The 21,795-nt window shown below is 40.1% G+C and overlaps 1 protein-coding gene and 1 long non-coding RNA gene across 3 annotated transcripts in view; one reads left to right on the plus strand and one right to left on the minus strand.

The window, feature by feature from the left end:
• The window catches only part of LOC148222831 (uncharacterized), a 123,942-nt gene that overhangs the window by 87,371 nt on the left and 14,776 nt on the right, over window positions 1–21,795 (plus strand). The window lies entirely within an intron of this gene.
• Window positions 1–21,795, minus strand: part of DPYD (dihydropyrimidine dehydrogenase) — a 337,856-nt gene that overhangs the window by 37,228 nt on the left and 278,833 nt on the right. For both annotated transcript variants that reach the window (XM_014884797.2, XM_088170031.1), the window contains exon 20: window positions 8,730–8,909. In XM_014884797.2, the coding sequence (XP_014740283.2) occupies window positions 8,730–8,909 (180 nt within the window). The remainder of the gene's footprint in view (window positions 1–8,729; window positions 8,910–21,795) is intronic.

Genomic DNA, 21,795 nt, shown 5'->3' on the forward strand with positions numbered 1-21,795 from the left:
CTAATTCCTGATGCCATTCGTGGAGCTTTGACAAACAGAGGTAACCCCAAAAAATGCCACATACTACCTAAAACATTAAGTCTGGTTTAGTTCTTATACAGTTGCAGAGACATTTTATATTAACATCACCATCATCCATACTAACGTTACCCAACTACAATCCACTTTAGAACTCATTTAACCTTCCACACATTGTTTCCCTGGCTTTTCCAATTCAAGCTCCTCGAGAAAGGGGCAGCTCCTGCACAGTCAGTCAGTGTACACCACACTGAAAGCATCCAGCGAAGAAGGGCTGGGAACCCTGCTCTGGGAGCAGAATGCAGAGCCATTTCTGGCCATAGAAGCTAGCTCTTGTTATGTCTTTTCTGCCTCTACTGCCTATGTAGATCACCTAACACAAGGGCTCTTTTGAATGGTTTTATCCAGCCAGCAAGCTAACCCTAAGTAACAAATACAACAATACATATACAATTGTACAGAATAAAAAATTAATGGTGTTAGAGAAGGATGATGCACAGAGACATTATGTGTGACACTGGGGAGGAAGTGGGGGTAAGTGTGCATGGTTAATATGAAAAGATGTCAAAAAAATGAAGCATAATAATAGTGCAATTTATCCTTGCTAAACGTACTGCACTGTGCTATAATTAAATATGAAAACCTAAATTTATCTCTATGTTCGGCTGTCATTAACTTAACAGGGAGTGCACATGTTCTAATCTAATGGCTGATTTTTTTCTCCATGTGCAGCATATTAAAATGTATATTAGCCTCAAGGTGCATAAACACAAAATAATAGACCAAAGGTTTTGGCCTGTGGAGAAAAAAATCCATGCTCAAAGGCCGTCAAGTAGCTGGTGATGCAGGGGAGACACTCACTTAGCCTCATTAAGCCAAAGCTCTCTTTTGCTTGTCTTTTGTTCTGCATGACAGCAGCCTCTTTGTTGTATAATAATTCATTCCAAGTTCGTTCCAAGCTACCGAAACTGGTGAACTGTGGCCATTTTAATGAGCAGTATTGGTGGTATGCATAATCTGGAAGCCACGTGGACCAGGCAATCACAGAGCACTGCAGCCAGCAAAATGAGATACTGTCGAAATCACAAATTTGTCAAGTTGTTTTTGGACAGGGTATTATAATAAGCACTAAAATATGCATCTTATTACTCTGCATCTGCCAGTCAAAGATCACTGTAATGAATGCATGCTGCAGGGTATGACCAGGCCGTTTCCCTAAGTAAAACAAACTGCAGAGTACAAAAAAAGAATTATGTATTTTTGGCACTGCCTGGATTTTTTTTTTTAATCCTTTTGCATCAGGAGTTGGATTTTCCTGGCTTGATGTCCACTGCCAGCAGTGAATGCACTAAAACTGCCACAGCCAAGGAGTTAATGTGAATACATGGTTTCTTAATAGCCACATTTACTGCCTGTGCATCTGAAACTTTAAACTCCACGCTCAAAGCAAATTTAGCATACAGTACATATAAACCCCACAAAGATTAAACTACTTTAAATACACTTTAATAATCCTAGCTCCCTTTGTTTAATACATTTCTACTGCAAATGGCTTCACCGTTAGGGAAGATACATTTTACGTAACCTGCTCTCTCTGTGAGAAACAGCACTGTAGGTAATCACAATATAAACTTCCATAATAGAACTATTAGGGAAAAAAAAAAGATTTTAAAGCAGTCCTTTTTTTTTCTACAAATTTATCAGACTCATAATTGAACTCATCTTGAAAGGCTGGGAGGTTCACCAATGGCAGCAAACCTGGAAAATAACACTTGTGCAGTGAGGTGCAGAGTCTGCTCTGCTGGCACTCCCCAAAGCACTGCTGGGGATACCCCACAGAGAACGACCAGCCTCTCACCTGAAGCCATGCCCGTGGAGGCCTTTCGTCATCAGGTGAGGAGCTAATGGAGAGCAGATAAGTGGGGAGCAGAAGGAAAGGACTTATTTCCTCATCTGCCTGCAGATAATGGTGCAGACATATTTTGGCAGAGCCTTATTTCTAGGCAGCCCAACAAGCATTTGCAGCAAGAGTCCCTGAGTGTGCTGATGCAAGTTCCCATAATATCCTAAACTAAGAGGTTTCTTGATCAATACTGGCTTATACTTCAAAGGCTTTGTCTGGCTGAAAGCCTTATTTCAGGTCCAACTCTTAGCTAATGGGAAAGAGGATCAAGCAGCTCTATTGGGTTTGTGAGGCCAGGTTTTGGTAGCAGGGGGAGCTGTAGGAGAGGCTTCTGTGAGAAGCTGTTAGAAGGTTCCCCATGTCCAACAGAGCCAACAGCAGCCAGTGATGAATCCGTGGCTGACTGGGAGTGAGCCAATCAGGAATTGCAGTAATACCTCTGTGATAACATATTTAAGAGGGAAAGAAAAATTATTGCATGGAGGTAATTGCACTTGGAGAAGAGAGGAGGGGGAACACGTGAGAGGAATAACTGCAGATCCCAAGGTCAGTGAAGAAAGAGGGACAGGAGGTGCTCCAGGTGCCAGAGCTGAGATTCCCCTGCAGCCCCTGGTGCAGCCCATGCAGAGGCAGCTGTGCCCCTGCAGCCCCTGGAGGTCCATGGGGATGCAGAGATGCAGCTGCAGCCCACGGAGGAGATGACACTGGAGCAGGTGGATGTCTGAGAGAGGGCTGTGGAGCTGTAGGAAGTCCATGCTGGAACAGGTTTCCTGATAGGATGTGGGAACCTGTGGGAGACCCACACTGGAGCAGCCTATTCTTGAAGGACTGCACCCCATGGAACTGCTGCCCATGAAGAACTGTAGCTTGTGAGGACAACTCAGGTTGGAGAAGCCTGGGGAGAACTGGTCTACCATGGGAGGGAGGCTGCACTGATCCAGTGATCAGTGGAGGGACTCCTGTCCCTGAGAAGTGGGAGAAACAACAGGTGATGAACTGACCACAGCCCCCATTCCCTGTCTCCCTGTGCCACTAGGGGAGGAAGGAGAGCCTGGAAAGGAGCTGGGGAGTGGAGGAAAAGGTGTTTTTAAGATCTGTTTAACTTCTCATTATCCTGCCTTGATTTTAATTGGTAATAAATTCAATTAATACCTCCAAATTGAGTCTGTTTTACCCATGATGATAACTGGTGAGTGATCTCTCCAGGTCCTTATCTCAACCCTTGAGCCTTTGGTTATATTTTCTCTTCCCTGTCCAGCTGCAAAGGAGAGTGAGAGAATGCTTTGGTGGGTACCTGGCATCCATCCAGGGTCAATCCACCACAGCTTAAAGCTAATTTTTTTTTCCCCTCTGACTCTTCTTCAGAACTGGTGATAGCAATATGGGAAAATTGTTTTTTTCACCCAATGTTAATTATCTTATTGCAATCATTATATCAACATATGTTAAACAGTCTGTATTTCCAGCCACAAATACCATTTTTTCTGCCTTTTTTTATGCAGTGCTGGAAACAAGACAACAGTTTTTTACCATACCAGGCAAATTTGCTTTCCTAAAGAACAAGGAGCACTTCCAAAAATGAAGGGTGAAAACCTCTGCTCAGTGATAGTAGTCAGAGGTCTTGAAGAATCTGAAGGCAGACACTGCTTTATAATGCAACAGTGGTTTTGTTTGGCTGTGAGTTCCCATTTAATTAATTTATTTATTAGAAGAGTTAATTTAATATTTTGTATGAAGTCTGGTAGGTATAGCAAGGTTTTTTCTCTGCCATACAAAAGACTATTTAGATTTGACTGCAGTATGGTTAGAATTTAGCAAGTTTATCCTCTTCAGAAGACTCAGATTTTAGAACCCCCAGATAACTTGTAGAAAATGAGTATTTTAGTCTAAATGGGAAGTTTGTTCCAATGGGAAATCCATTCAGAGAAGAAAATCAGAAGTTTGCTAAATTTAAGATGATGGAATTTCATTGAAGTCGTACCACAATGTACTTCATACTGTGCATATACAGCATCATTCTCTCTCATCTGTCTGATGAATAAAGCCACTGTCTATAAATATGTTTTTACCAGACACAATTTTAGCATTTTTAGCACAGCATAACCTTAGCAGTTGAGAACTAGTCACAGTTTGTTTGGGGTTTTGTATATTTCTGGAATCAAGATGCTTAAATTATTAGTGTTTGTCATTTTTATTTTTTATCATTTAGACATGATAAAACAAATGTCACTTGTGCATAACTCCTAGTGCTGAAAGCAAAGTATGAAACATCCATATGTATTCCTCTCTTCCTATAAACCCACACCTACTAACTGAATATATGGCCAGAATTTTGTTTAGCTACCTGGCATGTATAGCAGCCACTGCATTAAGTGTGATTTTTACAGCTGACATTAATGGAAGTTTTTACAGAGACACACTGTACCACTTCTGTGATCACCAGCTGTCACCAGTGCATTTCTGGGACATAATCACTACAGCTCTCTGGATTAAGATCAGCGAGCAACTAATAAAAGAGTCCTGTAACAAACAGACAAGGTGAGGCAGTGAGATACACAGGGGATCAAATTGCACCCCAGGGGAATGCTACACCTTATTCTGACACCTAGTGAGAACAGAGCTATCTTTGTTGCTCCTGGTCATGCATGTTCCTCGTGAATATTATTTAAAAACATTATTCTATTAATTTTGTATTGTAAGGAGACCAACTGTGCCCTTCCTCTAGTTTATGCAGTCACTCTAATAACTTTGGGTTGTAAGAGTGTGCACTACATCTTAACTGCTCCTGACTGCATCGTGCACTTGATCTCAGTCCTAAATTCATTCTGAAGTAAGTGTGCTTTTACACAAGCTCTTCCTTGAAGGAGTCATTGAGAAGCACTGTGGTGTCATCTTTACTTTGCCATTCTCTCATCTCAGCATCAAGATTTGCACACTGAGATTAAACCTGAGACAGGCTGACAACTTTTATTCCATGCAAAGGTGACTCAGAGCTGATATTAATGACAGTCATGTGTGCCAAGGTTTCAAGTGTCAGGTCCTCCCACAGAAAAACAAAAATGCAAAACCCTATTCAATAAATCATCTGAAAAGCAATGAGGAAGGAAGCCCAGGCTTTGGCCACCTTTGTGAGTCTGATACAGCATCTGTGCTAGGACTGCCTTTGGAGCTGTTATGGATATGGTTACAACCACAGGAAAGAATGAGTAAAGCTGGTGGAACTATGGAAAACTATCAATCAGTGACTGGACACCAATGGGGCCGGCATTTCTAAGTGGGAATCTCACTCCTATTTCAGGCAGTGTAGCACCACAGGTCACATCCTGGACAATGCCTCCAGCAGCAACTGCTGTGTTAGCAAAAGGGAAAAAGCTACTGAAAAGACTATCAGAAAATAAATACTGCTGGCTCAAAGATGATAAATTTAGGGTGTACATACAAAAATAAATAGATTCTGCAACAGTGAGAAACAGAAAAAGAGCACTCAAGTTTTCAAAATATTTTCCAGTGCTGTGATGCTTCTGATATTTCAAGGGTTATAAATTATCAGAAGTATTAGTTTCATTAATGCAGAAGGATGAACAGCTACTAATCAACATGAATCTCTTTTTCAGCCAAAGCATTTTATGTTTGCTATTTAACTGCTTGTTATATTACACTATTTAGCACAGTACTTTCAGCATTCTCTCTGTTTAGGAAGGAAATTATTGTGATAAATGTAACACCTGACAGTGATAACTGTTCAGTTCATCATTTATCTGGTGACTGCCTGGCAAGACAGCTTCAGTTTGAGGTTAGGTGTACCATTCAGAATAAGGTATTTATCTTTTAGTTTACTCTGGTCATCAAATACTACAATATTTCATGACAAAACTCCACTCTTTCTCTCTCCTGTGGCAACACTCCGCAGTCAGCATCTGTTTGATGCTGAAACCAGGATAGAAAATGAATTATAAAAAGAACACTCCACCATTACATAAAAAAATACAGACATTAACATTCAATATTGCACTGTGAATCAAAACAGATACCATTATGAACATACTTATCTGGGAACAGAATGGCTCCCAAATCGGTAATATACTTAAAACTGGTAGAGGCTCAGTGAATTTGTATACAATCAGAAAGCAAATGGTTCTTAATGCTGGTGAAAATAATCCCCCCTAAGTTCCTTATTACTAAAATGTCAAATGTCTGAACTTCCTATCCCTGTGAATCTATTTGAAAATAACAGTAATTTTGTAATGAAAAGGAGGATGATTCCTATAGATTTTTTAATCTACTGCACCAAACCCACAACACATCAAAATCAGCAAATTCAGGGAGTTTTTTTGTTTGTTTTTTTTTTTTTTTGTTTGTTTGTTTTTTAAATGCAAAAGTTTGCTGTTTAGCTTCTCACGAGGTCTTACTGAAGGAACTGCATTTCATCTCGTGGTATATACCAACGCAAATTGGGACAGCTCCTTATGTTTCTATAAGGCAGGATTCTGACTGTCACATTTTACTTCATATATAACATATACATTCCCACACATTATTTTATTGATGAGAATGTATCGATAGGTTATTTTCTCTGTTCCAAACAGAGAGTAGGGACATGCTTTTTAATGAATTCATTTTAGAAAGAGACTCACAAACATGTATTATGACTTGCTGCCAAGCAAGTTAGATATTTGTGTTTGAATTGAGATGAAACTACAGTACTTAACTAAATTTACTAGGCACGAGTACATGAAATCCAATATTGATAATAATTTATGAAAGTAAGAATACTGATTCCTACAATACTGCAAACTTAGTTTATGATAACATAATTAGTTACACTAATAACACTGCTTAGGCACAGTCTTGCTAATTAGGATATTATAAATATTAATGATATCAAGTCTTTGTATTTGATTGCCCCTAGTAGGATCATTTATCACGGTATTTCCAGTTACCAGAGTTGTATTATTTTTCCTCCTTTTCCCTTGAATGTTCATTCTTGGACAAACAGCCATCCTGAGCTTATGCCTAAAATGTATCAATAGCTTATCAGCAATGCAGCCAGCTTAACTTTAAATGCTATTATTTAGTAGCAATGTTACCGTGATATAATTCAGTGCTAATACGAATACACAATCAACTATAGTCTGTGTGTCTTTTAAATGTTCAACAGAGCCAGCCACACAAGATTACATAGGGCTTTGTTTTTATTCTTTTTCATGTGACCTGTTTCAAGTTAAGATTCCTTTGAATTATTAAATGCTTCCTTAAAGCATATTTTCATGCAACCTTTTAAAAGTTGATTATTGATGTAACGACAGCCAAAAAATACTAAAAATTACAATTTTTTTCCTCATTCAAAAGGACACGAGAAACATCTTTGACAACAGTGGTCTGTTTAGTAAAACACAAAGGCAATACAAAGACAGAACACTGAGTACAGCTTTAAAGAAGAATTACAACAAAGCTGTAACATGAGTTGGAAATGCTGTTTGGTTTCCACAGGTGTTAAAGGAAAGAAGTTTAGCTATAACCCTTTGAGCCTGGTTTAACTGCTTAACATAAGTAGATGAAAATGAAACTGCTTATATCTTGGTTTATTTTTAAGCAGTGTATTATCCAGAGCTTTAGGAATAGGATTGTCTTTCCTCCTTGAAGGTAATGTTATAATTTTCAGAGCTCCACAGAGAACAACAACAATATAGGAGTCTCTAATCTCCTGCTAAATCCAATTCCAGTCATCAGCAATGATAAGCAGAGATTTGGAGGCGTTTGACACTCCAAATCCCATTCTTTTGTTATTCTTTACTTTTTACAACATTTTCAACAGTCGTACATCAGATTTTTGGAAGGATAATCAATAGGCATGATGTATAACTGAAATCAGTCTTCAAAGTGATCCCCTCTAGTAACCAGAAACAAAAGCTTGGCCTCCCTGCTGTGCAGGTATTTTGCTTGGAGCAGGAGGCAGCCGGGCATCAGCAGGAAGCCAGTTACACCTCCCTGCTTCTCAGCATGGATCAGCAGGTGCCCTGGTGGAGGGGTGAGCAGGGCTGGGGCAGCTGCAACCCATTGCATCTGTCAAAAATCTCCAAAAATGCTTTTGTAGCAGGGAACTACTAGAGCAGAGAGGAAAGACAGTCCAGAGGTTAGGATTTCATGCTGACCATCATTTACATTCCTATTTCATCACAGGCTTTCTAGGTTTAAATGGTCTTGCAGAATTTATTAAATTGTCTGGTGTCACTGATCCTCATCTAGAGCTTCCCTGTCTTGCAGAGGGTTTGGGCATCAGCACACATGAAGGACCACGAGGTACTCAGGTATGGTGATTGAAAGACTACTCCTACCTGATCTGGTGTTCCAGCTAACAGCTGGTCTGTGGCTACCTGTCTCAGCTGCTCAGAGCCAGGGCAAGAGGGCTTTTGCATGTCTCCTGAATGCTGCACCCAGGAACTTCTGGCACAATATTAGGATCAATCTGAAGTGAGTTGAGTTTCATTAAAGCAAGCAGTACCAGAACTTGTTCTAATGCATTTGTAATTTCATATCCTATACTTTTTTAAAGATGTGATGTTATGAAACAGGTGAAGAGATTGTATTTATAGTAAAAATCAAGCCCATATCAAGTCATTTCAAGTTTGTCTTCTTAAGCTGCCTACATATTTGTTAATATTCAGAAGGAAAATGACTTGGTGACTAATTGTGACAGCAGCAGTGATTAATCAAGGTAAGTAGCAGAAACTGCATACAATGATTATAGAATTACATTCAAAACCAAGACATAGTGTTATTATACAGGAATGGCAATAAAACAACATACCTTTCCCATCAGATCAGCAATTCTAGGTACTGGTTTTCCTTTCTGATGGCACATGGTTGCAGGACTCTGTCCATTCCAGTCTTCAAGTTCCTCAATGCTTTTCAGGTAAAGAAGAGCTTGCAGTCCGGTGCAGTAGTCATCAATAACAGTGAAATCTTGATTTTGGATTGCACTGCACACCTATGAAATGCAAGGCAGTTATCAGCACCACCCTGGCAGAGAAGCACATGGAATTAGCAAGCTCTATGGATTTACTGATTATCAGGTGACCCTTCTTGCAACCCCGCTGGGAAAGAACGACAAGAACTCGGGTTTATTGTCTGCTTAATCCTATGTCACGATACCACCAGTGCAGTTCAGGAAAGAAAGGGCTCAATAACATCAGTTATGCCCAGATTTCCCAGCAGCAGCCCTTGGACAAGACCCGAGGGCTGTTCAGAGATAAACTTAGAAGCCCAGCCCCAGATGTGCCTGCTGGGGAGTTACTGCTGAGCACACCAGCACACTGGCAAACCCCCACCTGTGCTCAGAGCTTTGCCTGCAGGATATCTCCAAATACAGAGACTACAACTCTCTGGGGAACCTGGTTCAGCGTTCAATCTCCCTTGCAGCTTTTTTCTTATATTTAAATAGAATCTCAATTTGTGCCCATTGTTTCTTGCCATTCCACTGGATAGCCCTGAGATGAATCTGGATCCAATGAAGTGTCTCAGCAATAGCATTCATTAAACTGACCTGTTAGTATGGAGTGAGCATTGCCAGGCACAGAACAGAACAGAACAATCCCCTTCTGCCACTCTGTGCAACTGGGAGGCCAGGCCACTTTATTTTAGATACTTTAGAAGCATAGATAGCAATATAGCTTTATAAACATATAGTGATCCTGACCTGCAGAGCTTAACGTGTAAACACAAAACTACTGACAGCAGAAAATGGTCTGACCATTTACTTGGGTTATTTTAGAGCATGTTGGGGATATCAGCTCAGGCTTAAACCCACAGAGATCCCCAACCAAACTGACAACTGAATAAAAAAAACCCCCTGACTGTTGTCTGAATACCTTCTCATTAACTAAACTCTAATCAGCCATCAGTGACGAGGTACAGGGTTGATTGAGTGCCATTAATTATCAGTCCCTGGAAATGCTTTGAAATTCCAGATGTGTCAGTATTTTCAGCCTGATTCAGCTTTTATTGTAAAAGCTGAAACGAATGCTACTGATAATACCTTGGCTCCATGCACACATAGTGAACACAACAATGAAGTAGCCACCTACTTTAGAATATGAATTGGTGCACACAGATATGCACAAACACATCCACACTTCTGGGATGTGGAAACACACTTTAGATCATAATTGACATCAACACTTAAAAAGCACAGGGAATATATTGTTTTCCCTATTTCAGAAATGACAATACAACTTGCAGTCCTGAAGAAAGGTACACATCACATTGGGAAATACCATATACTGCTGCTGAACAAGAAAAAAAAAATAAGGGACAACTATAAAATAAGCACAACAACATTTTCTATGCAGTGCATTTACATTACAAAAAAATTCAGTTTCTCTGGAGAAACAGTGTGGCATTAATTAGGTCTGTTATACCTTCCACAGGCTTCAAGATGGTATTTATTTTTTTTTTCTGCAATTATAGAGAGCATCATAATTACTTCCTGTACAGGTTATTTAACTGCAAAACTCCACTGATGCTTATTGAAACCTTTTTGCACAGCAAGGAATTTGCTGGGTTTTTTTAGTGCATAGGTAACACTTTTATTATCCACTCTTAAAAATAATAAAACTGTAAAAAAATGCAGTTAAAAGTCATGTCATGTCACTTGAAACAAGTTCAGACACTTTTGTCAAAATGTTGAAATATTTTGACAGGATGTATACACATGAGATACACACGAGTATACCTGTAATAACCTTATAAATAAAGAGGCTTTTACGGTTTTCCAGCTTGTGGTGCAGTGTTATGAACTGCAATAATATAAAAATGTGTTGAAGATAATAACACACTAAGAGCTAACTATTCGATTCCTGTGATTCTATATGCAGTGCACTATTTGTTTTCCCTGGAAAGCCAAGAAAGTTGCAGAACTAAAGGCAAAATTCTATTTTTAAGAAAAATGTAAATCTCTGCACTAAAGAAAAGTGTTACATGAAATGGAAAGGCTTAGAACAAACAAGTGGTCTCAAACAAGCCTCCTCTTCTCTAGAATCCTTTTTACCATGGTGCCCAATGGTGTGGTAACTAGCCAAAGGCATGCCTTTCACTGATGTCACTGGGATAAAAGCAAGTGCTTATGTTTATGGGCCTTTCCTAGAACAAGAGAGCTTCAAACATTAACACGTACAAAAACAACTGAAATAGTTTTGCCACGCTTTTGGCAAATTCCAGAATTCTGAGCTTATGTTGCACAAATCAGATGGTGAGATTTGTATTTTAGGCTTGCTGTATCTTCCATCAATCAGTGTAGAAGCCTTTGCTGAATTTTAAAAGGTGGTGAACAAAGTCAGGATAAAAGGTCGCCATGACCCATCAGCCATGACAATTTCTACACCACAGAGAGGTTTTTAGCATCATACCTGGCTGCCTCTGAATCACCAGTTTAAATGACACTGTGTCCTCTTTTCAGCACAAGGAAGTGGCAGGGCAATAGACCAGGTGAGACTCAAACCCAGGCATCCGGAAAAATCCCAGCAGAACTGAACCAGCCCATCTGCACAGCCCATTAATGCCCGGCTCTGCTCCAGCTGCTCGCCCTGGGAACAGGCACTTGCCTCCCTTGCAAGGCTCAGTGCTGAGCCCAGCCCCTCTGCTGCAGTCCAGACATTGCTGTACCCACGATGGCTGCTGCCACCTCTCATTTAATGTCCTATTAAACCACCTCAGGAGGGGATGAAGGTGAGCAGGGCAGTGTGAGGGCTGCCGTCCCTGCCTCGCACACCCAGCTCTGGCTGCAACCAGCCCCTCTCCTCAGCACCAACCTGAACAGCACTGAGACTTCACAAGTGAGAACACAGCCCTGCTGTGCTGTGCTCGAGCACTGGTCTGTGCCCTGTGGCCAACACAAGCTGCTTGTGGACCAGTGCAATGAACAGAGCACGACTGGGTCCATGGCTCGTGTGGTTTGTCAGCCCAGGTTCTGGCAAGCAGCAGTGCTGGGACTTTGCACAGCAGGGATGGCACCTGTTTAATAGCCCTTAATCCTAAATAATCCAAGTGGATCTGTTTAATGAGTAAATTAGCATTCAGCTGTTCACTGACCCAGCCTTTTGCCTGAAACATTTAGGTAGAAAGTATCTTCTGTGGAAGATGAGACTGGCCTGTGGAGCCAGTCCCCAGGAGCAATCCTATGAGACAGAGTGAAGAAAGGCTCACAACAAAGCTGACAGCTGTATTGCTGACAAGTGCTGTCCTGCTGTCCTGCTTGTATAGGTCTCTAGAACTTGGACCAGAAGAGAAAGGTGCTACATTTTTCCTCTTTAGGAAGGTAACATGTATTATTCATATTGCACTAATATGCAGGGAAATAAGTTTGCACAAACTTGGTTTTTCTGCATTGCCCGTCTCTTTCCCAGTAGTAGAACTGCTACAATTTAATTTTTAACATTGGATCTCCTTCCTTTTCTCCCAGATCCAGACTCCAATGATTGCCCCTTCTATCCCAAAAGAGACACCTAGGCCAACATGCAATGTATAATCAATTACATGTGCACTCAGTATTCTGAAATCTAAAACTGCTCAGGAGAAGTTGCAACTGTAAGTTACAATTCTAATCTATACAGACATGTCTGAGATACTAAAAGACACAATACCTGCTTTGCTGCTGGTAAACATACAGCAAATTATCTCATTGGGGAATGGGGATGTGAAAAGAATCACAGGTTAAGGCTCTAAGTAAAACTGTTCTGCACAATGCAATGATGGGAGAGGCACACAAAGATCCATCCCGTTGTCTTTCATAAGAAATGACCAGTCTGCTCTACTACTAAATGAACATAAAAACTGAGTTAACTTTGTCACAGGAGCTAGAGACATTACAGGTCTTACTTGAGGAACTGGAGTAAATGGTATTATTGTGTAAAATAATTTTTACAGGTTAAAAGATTTTTACTAAACATTCACACAAATCTGAAACTTTCAATTAATATATTTTGAAGAAAAGTTTACTACTGGTGACAAGTACTTCCACGTCCATCACAAAAAGGTAGTAATTGCCTTTGCTGTTAGCAGAATCATTATACAATAAAGAGATGCCAATTCCTGAAGTGTTTACTGAGGCAAATCCACTGCACTGTTTATTGAGAGCTCTGTCTGTGTCAGACCTTTCAGTTTTGCCCATGCCTGTGTTTCTAGAAGCATGGGAAAAAATACCCTGTTTCACTCTCTACAAAAATAGAAGTGGTTCCTGCCCAAAATTTGGCATATCCTGAGGGACTGCAAAGAAAACTTGTGCCATCCATGCGGAATTTGGACAGAGTGCCTGAGGCATTTCCAGACAGATCACCCAGTAAAGCAATTCCTATTCAGTGCATTTTCCCTTTGGGAGATCTTGTAGAGGAGAAATCTTTTTCTGTAACACTAGTAAACAGTGAAGTCCTCTTCAGGCTGTGCACTCTCTCTTACCCTGTGACCTTCAGTTTTTACATAAACTCATTATTATATGGCAAAATCCCAGCTGGACAGGTGATAATGGGAAAGGTGGTGCCAAAAATGAACCTTAGTCCCTACCTGCATTATTTCTATTCCATCAATAGCTGGGATTTCAGCAGTGGCCACAGAAGAGATGAAGATCTAGACATGCTTGTGTCAGTTTTTCCCTATACTACTTTCACCCAACAAGAGGTATTGTGTATAATCTCATATACTGCTAGATCACTGAAAACACTGCAGCAGGTCAGAGACTCTAGGCTGTTCAATAATGTGCTGTTTTGCAAGAAGACAGTATGTATTCTTGGTTGAGAAGACCTGTGTGAACAAAAATCCTATAATGTCTGGCAGCTGTTGTGCTCCAATTTGAAATTGTTTCAAAGCACTCTTAGAAGGCTTTGCAATTGAGGAATTTCTTCTAGGAGACAATAGCTTGGAGAAAATTTTAATTTTTACACCCCTCTGAAATAGATGTATCTCTCTTGACTATATGGGTGTAAAATAATTGTCACTTTTATGAAAACAGAAGTATTCAGTAACGAGGCAGATGGGTGGCAGTGATACACGGTCTAGAAGTAAGAAGATTGATGGGTATATATTTGTATATACAAATGCAAATCACATAGCTTGACTGTTCTACCATATTAGTTTCCATTTGTTGTAGCTGTACAACATCAAAGCAGTGATGTCTCCATATATTGCATTTAGTGGTAATGTAACGGACTACCAAAAAAAAAATAAAAAATCAAAGTGAGAGTTTCTAAGTAGTTTCCTGGCAATTGAGACAGCAGGCTCTTTCATCTGTGCTGTAACTGTGGCAGTGCATTGATTTAAACTCCTTCTGAGATCTCAAATGCTTTTATATTCGTAGGTCTCACTGGCTGCTTTCTTTTTTTGCCTTTTTTCCCTTCAAATGATAGAATTCTAGCATTTAGCAGAATGCCATCTTGCTTCCCCAGAAGATGGAGACTTATTTCAGCTTTGGTTCTAAACTGCAGAGAATTTGTAAATAAAATAGCTCAAAATGCCATTCGATTAAGAAATTGGCCTTTGACTTCACAATTTGTAATATTCTGACCACAGCAAAGGGATAAACAACTATTATTCCTCTGAGATACCTGTGAGAGGGTTTACAATGCATTAAAAATTACACTTTGGCATTAATTTGGTTGACTCCCTTTGAAATATTTTTACTGGTATGCTCAAATGGCAAACAAAAGGTTTACTATTTTATATTATGTTTTAAATTTTAGCATTAATCAGCTTTCTGTAGAAGCTTTCTTTTTCTATTAAAAAAATTCTTCCTGGTAAGTATTGAAGACATAAATTCACCTTCTTGTTGGAGAAACATTTATGAATGCCTAAGCCGTTATTTAATGTCTAGGTGAAGCTACTGCTTTCTTGATTAGGTTCTATTGATTAGGATTCTTGTGAAAAAAACCTGAAGCTGTGAATGAATGCAGGATGGTTCAGGAAGGATTCTATTTGTGCCCACCTGTGTAGCTATATGAATTGCCAGCATTAAGAAGGCTAATTTTATTGTAGAGGGCAAGAGCATTATGATAATCTGGGTGAGGCATACACACAATTTAGGATTTATTCTCAAAGGCAACTAGCAAAAATTGACTTGACTAATGGGAGATCTTTCTGGTCCGTGCAATCTATATGCTGCATAGCTCTTACCTATGGAAATGAAAATGCACATTTTCTAGCCCCTGTACAATAATTTAGATGTGCCCTGATTGCCAAAGCAAAAAGCAGCAGACACTGCACAGTGTTGTCTGACACAAGGCTCATAATAATGTGGCAAGAGCTGCAATGTGAGAGCATGCAGACAAATAAAATCTCCTGTGAGAGGCGTTTCTGTCCATACAACCTTCAGGACTCCAATGTCTATGGAAAGGCTGCCTCGATGATGATGGCTCCTCCTCCTCACGTCTCGTTGAACACCGACTTACCAGAACATTAAATGCCTAGCCTAAATTACCCTTTCTATCTAATTACTACTTCTACTAGAGGGTTGTAGGATTAAGAACATTTGGGGAAGTGGTTTATCAGACAATGTGGTACAATCTCGGGGAAAGAACCTCGAGACTCTTTGTTTTAAAGAACAAATTTGTGAAAAGAAAAAGCTTCCAAAATATTGATATAGTACAGATGGAATGATTTGATACACTCACATTAGCTGCTTAAATGACTCTAGAGATATAGGTTAGCAGATGGGATGTTACTTAACAAGTCTTCAGATACTGGATCGACACACAACTGAATTGGATGATAGCTGATAGCCTTTTTAAAACATTACAACTGAACTAATATACATGAGCTAATGAATTACTATTTGTCTCAGAGTCTAGCACAGCTTTCAGAAAGCAGTTTGAAGGGCTCAAATATTACACCTATGAATTGTCTGAATTATAGGGAAAAAAAGCCCACCTAATCTTTTTTACTGAGTCCTAGACTTGAAGTCCTAATAAGTGGAGGACTTATAGTGACACTTTGAGGGATAACAAACAGAAGAAAAATTCAAAGATGCTAATAACTCCAGGCTCTGAAAAGCAGACAACCATTCACATAAGGCTTAAGAAATCGATATTGAAAAAAAATAAAAATAAAAGGACTGGGTCCTCCTATGCCATGTGGGTCTCAGTAAGTCAGTGAAGTATTTCAGATATTTTGTTATACCTCAAGAAATTTCATCAGACAATCTTGAGATAAATTATCATTCTAATCTAAAGTATAGGCTAATGCCAATAAATAATGGAGCTCAAAATTACTTAAAAGGAGAAAGTTTCCAGCCCTTGCAAGACAAGGTTATGGGATAAACGCTGTATTTCCTGCAACACCTTGGGTCCTCTCTACAACAGAACAACATAATGCTGACATGGTGTCAAGCAGAGCTGAGCTGGCACTTCAGGAGCATTGAGGCAGGGACTGCAGGTATGGAAACATGGATGCAGCAGCTGGGCAGCAGGAAGAGCTCCACAGCATGTGCTGAAGCCACAGCAGCCTCCTGACACAGGCTTACAGAGACGCTTCCCCAGCACCAAGGGGATGGCTGCTCTTCCTGGCAGAGAGACATCAAAGTACCTGGTTTTGGGGGCTGCAAGGCACATCTTGCTCATGCAGGGCACTCCAGCAACCCTGGGCAGCTGTGAGTGGCCAACGATGAAGGAAGAGAAAAAACTTGAGAATCCATTAGCCACTTATCAGATGAGGGCACGTCAGGAGATAAGAGCACTATAAGAGATCCTTTAGGAATGCTATCCAATGCATTAATTCTTAGCCTACTCAAATCTATTTTTCTTCCCCTTAAGTTCTCCACTGCCAATTAATGTATCTTTGATCTAAATAGCTAAACTGGGTGTTTGGGAGTGGGAAACTGGTACTTATCAAGGGACCCTGAACGATGTAATTTTGTATCCCATGTCTTTGAGAGGGGAAATGCAGAATAAATCAAGAATTTTCAGAAGGCTCCCTGAGGTAACTGTGGGTTTTTTCCTTGTCAACCACCCCTAGAGGAATGGTTATATTTCCTTATCTCACTAAAGCATTCTGTCAGTTCTTGGAACTACAAAGTGGACCTTTATGCAGTAGGTGGGCACACACACTGATAAAAGTGCTGATCGTGATCATCTTTCCTAAGAAAACAAATACGATTCCACACGCCTTGAGCATTGAGGAGTCTGGGAAACAGCTTCATAATCAGCCATGTATAGCAAATTGCATCATTGTGCTGCAGATTTACAAAATGAATGAGAGCTTTGAAAGCAGATGAACTAACTCCCCTGTGTAAACAGTCCAATCACATATAGAGGTTATACACCTATCTTTAAATGCATGCTGAATATCACATCATACTTCATTTATTAACACCCAAAGGTCTTACCTCTCTCTTATAAGTACCTTTCTGAAAAATTAAATCCTTCCACTCTCCCAGTGGTTCTGCAGTTGCTGGGACAGCATCACCAGTTCTGTCAGGCAGATGTAGATTTATTTGACCCATTTCCACCAGCCATAACCTTCAGCTCCAAAGAAATTTCTACAGAAGGTATCAATTAAGTCACTCAGATCTGGTGGTTTGCTGATAAAAGTCATCTAGTAACATTACACAGCAGTTTGCAGTATTTTTAAGTTTTTGTTTTCTGAGAGCAAGCCAACAGCAACCATCATCTCTAGAATAGAGTTGGTCTGTTGTCCCACTTTTGGAAAGCTGTATTTGTCAGTGGTGAGTGTAGTTCTAGGAAAGCATGCTTTTCAGAAAAAAATGTGCTCTGAAAATTGTGTGGAAAGGAGTTTCAGAACTACCAATATGTGCTGTTTGACAACATGGAACGCAATGGCTCCATTTAACTTGAAAATGTCTGTTTTGCAATCCAAGTTAATTGGAATGAAAAGGTCAAAACCAAAATATGTTGCAAAAAGATTGAAACAGATTTGATTCACCCAAATAATATTTTTTTTTCTTTAAATGTGTTAATTCCACACGTTTTTAGAATTTTGATTATCAGTCTAAACTAGAAAACTTTTCCATGCTTAAACTTCCCTGTGACAGAGTAACTATTTCCTCTTCACTGGCAATATTCAGTCTCACTCATGCCTAACAGATCCAGGGTAGACCTTCAGCATTCATCCCAGGACACTCTGAATCAAACACAGCAAGGATTTAAGATCTATTTTGATTAAATGAAATTTGTCAATGAAAAACAGTTCCCTCAAAGAAATTTTCAACAAATTCTAATGAGAACCATCTACTGAGGGACATCCTCCTGTGACCAGAATTTTGAAAGCTGCAGACCTCTCAAAATCAAACAGAAAAGCAATTTTTCTATCTTGGAACCTCAATTCAATCCTGCAATGATTAACCCCTCATCCCTGTGAGTCTTTCCCTCTAGTACTCTCACATTATATTTCAGCTAAAATGACTTTCATCCTCTATCAGCTTGCCTGTACGAATTTGTGCAGCAGCTGCTGTGTCCATTGAAGAGTGAGATTCATGTGAACAAAATAGTTCTGACCCTGTGAATCCTTCGTGTTGGAGATAAAAACCCACTTCCACATTTCCTTAGGGATTGTTTTACCTATCTCTGTCCAAATAACAAATATCAGCAAGAAAAGCAGCGACATAACTCGTGATATTGAAGGAAGTTAAACCCTTTCTTAAATGTACTGCCAGCTTCCAAAATGCCAGCTTAGAAAACGAATGCTTTCTCTGTTTCTTTTGTTCTAATTGCATGGATAAAAGAACCCCTCATCAGTCACATCAAGCTGTGTCAGGGGGGCTTGTGCTGTAACAGGAAAAAAAAATTATTGCTCCCTCCTTCCTGGGCAGAAAATCCACTTATCTACCCCTGGGAAAATCGAAAAATCAGTGACCAAACTGCAGGTAGCCCAGCACCAAGCTCCATCTGAGCAGTGCATTCCTGCCCCAGTGTGGGCTCCAGGACCATGCCCTCCCTGAGCACAACCTCTTCCACTGCTTGCTTTTCCTTTCTTCCTTTCCCTGCCAGGTACAGCCTCTGACTGAAAGAACAAAGCTGCTATGATACAAAAAGGAAAATTTCTTAAATGTGTATTTTCTTTGTATGACTGACAATGTTTCCAAGAAGAACTTCTCTGATGGCAGAGCCTTGAACGTTTTACGTTCTCCCTTTTAGGAAAACAAGTCCCCTGCAGTTACAGCACATATAACATTAAAAAAATCAACCCCACAAGAATTTTCCTAAGTAATTATTTGTGATGGCAGAAAGGAATAAAGAAACAACATTTTCCACTGTGCTTATCTTGCCTTCTATTTATTTTCAATATCCAACAAGGAACTGGGTGCAGTTTCAGATTCAATCTCCAGTCACCTCCACATGTATTCAAGGGAACTCAGTCTACAAAAGAGCTATCTTCACGTCTGAAAGCAACCTGAGTTGAGTAAAACAAATAGCCTCTAATTTCATCAACAATTTACCAAGCCTTTTGTGAAGAGTCATTCTCCATATTGCACTTACTTTGTAAACTTTAAACAAAACTCATTCAGTGTCAATTCACACCATGTGCTTCATCTGCATGGAGAACAGCTCCGTGCACGTTCATGCAAGACAGCAGCAGCATGAATCCACATCAATAGTGTGAATCCACATTAAAAAGAGGTGCAGCAGTACTGGGTTTTCAAAGGACAAGCAATATTGTGGGTCCTTGGGAGAGATGGAGAACGACATGGTGTCAAAGCAATTATTCCCATCCCCTCAATTCTTAAGATGTCACCAGAGCCAGGGAAGCAGGGCAGACTTCCAGGCAGAGCAGGAAAGGGGAGCAGACCCAGTGCTCTGGTCTGCAGAGGCCAGGAGTGACTGCTACAGGACAGCATTTGAACTGATGCTCAATTGAGACCTAATTGTTAGTAAATAATTATTACCATATAGTGATAGTTGAAATTACTTTGCATGAGAATTCATTATGAGAATGACAAATAGCAATCGTTACAGAATAAGCTTTAATTCATTCTTACAAATTTATGAAATGGCAATCCTATCTATGCAGAGTTCATTTTACAGCTGGTGAAATAGCAGAAATAAAGGAAAGCTAATAGACAATTCTCCTAAGTAACTCCAAATAAAACGTAGAACTAATGCAAAACTGCACAAAGTAAAAGGCATTATTAGTGTTGAATTTAGTCTGTAACTTTACAATGTGCTGATTTGAATACTGCAACTTTTCATTAAAAGTGGCAAAATAATATGTAAGAATCAATAATGAAAACCTGTTCTAATTTGATATTTTTTACAACTATAGCAAAAAAACTTTATAGATTGTTTTTGTTTGACAAATTCTGATTTCCTTTAAAAGAAATTCTCACAGAAGATTCTCACTATCAATTAGCAATTTCTCTCCCAATCATCTGTAATGGAGCAAGTCCTCTAATTACTTTTTGTTTTATTAGCAAAGATAGACAGTTGAGAACAGGTTGAATTTCTGTAATTAGCACTGGGCTAGGAAAAAACCAGAAAATAATGAAATGTTTTCAGAAGTGAATGCTTAGGTATGTCTGTCCCAACTCTTTTCTCTCTTTCACGTTCATTTCTCTTAGGATTTTATGTCGACATGTTCAAACAGCACTTTGTTCCCTCTTTTGTTTCTGCATGTACTGCAAATTTCATCTCTGCAGAGAATGGCCACTCCATTCAGTGCTGTAACCATTGAAGACTTTTCTCAGTGCGTGGCTCTGTGAGCAGTGGAGCTAATGATATCTGGCTTCCAGCAGCTCTGTGTCTCCTGGTTGGGTTCTCTGACGTCTAATAAGGTGTGACTGCCAATTAAAGCCTTTCCTGTGGCTGACACAGCCCTAGCAGTGCTGTCCCATGCGGGTTCTCAGAGGTCTAATGAAGGTGAGCTCATAGTGTGCTTCTGCTTACACTGAAGGAATGCAGCCACTCTCTCTCCTCTGCCTTTTCTGTTTCTCAAAATTTGTTAGAGTAAAACACTTTCTGCCTTCTGGCAAATTTCAGTGAAAATGGCCACAAAAGCTCAAATGTGATGGAAGATACTCAAATGGATGTACAAATATCTATCAAGTTTCTTTGTAAATACAGTCTAAAAGCTGCTCTTTCTACAGGAGACTACACTTATCTCAATCAAAGGAGTTACATCTGAAAAGTGGTTTTGCCTTAAGTGGCGTTTTTTTTCCTAAAAGTCTTGGTGGGTCTAAAGTACCATCCCTTGAATCTTGTCTCTTACCATTTTGGTAGCCTGACATTGCATCCAGCAACCTATTCTTCTTCATCAATTTTAATCATGAGAGAAGAATTAGGTCTAGCACCTTAACTTCTCTGTGTCATGGACAGCTTTGTACAGAAAGGTTTTGTTCTTCTATCCCTAAAGCCACAGGCTGTGTCACAAACCTCACAGTGCCCAGCTGGTGCCCGAGCGTGCCTGTTCTTGGGCTTTTCTGCCCTTGGAGCACTCTCTGCCTGGCACAGGGCAAAGCCTGCAGCCTGTGCTCCCCCATGTGCTGTGGTAAGGACAGGGGCAGAGGAAGGGTGGGACTCCAGACTCTTTGGGAGTCCAGGCAGAAGTGCAGCCCTGCTGTGCCACACCGATGGCACCGTGTGGCTGTTTGAGACTTGCAGCCACCCACCCGACTTCAATCTCCTCACACAGGGCTGAGACAAAGGACTCTGGCTGCATTCAAAATCAAGGCTATTCATTGCACAACAAAGTATTTTTTCCCCAATGGTTATCAGTAGAAACTCAACCTGGGATTTCAAAACACAGGGCCAGTTCCCTCACTCCCCTGCTATGCACTCCCATGATTTGAGTGTCTTTTAGTTCTTCACTCTGCATTAAATGGCACGAATAGTAATTCCAGGATGAGAATTTTTTAGCCTGATCTAATCCTCACTTAACCAAGGTAT

This window comes from Sturnus vulgaris, chromosome 9 (genome assembly GCF_052056855.1).
Source record: "Sturnus vulgaris isolate bStuVul1 chromosome 9, bStuVul1.hap1, whole genome shotgun sequence".
Lineage (NCBI taxonomy): Eukaryota > Metazoa > Chordata > Aves > Passeriformes > Sturnidae > Sturnus > Sturnus vulgaris.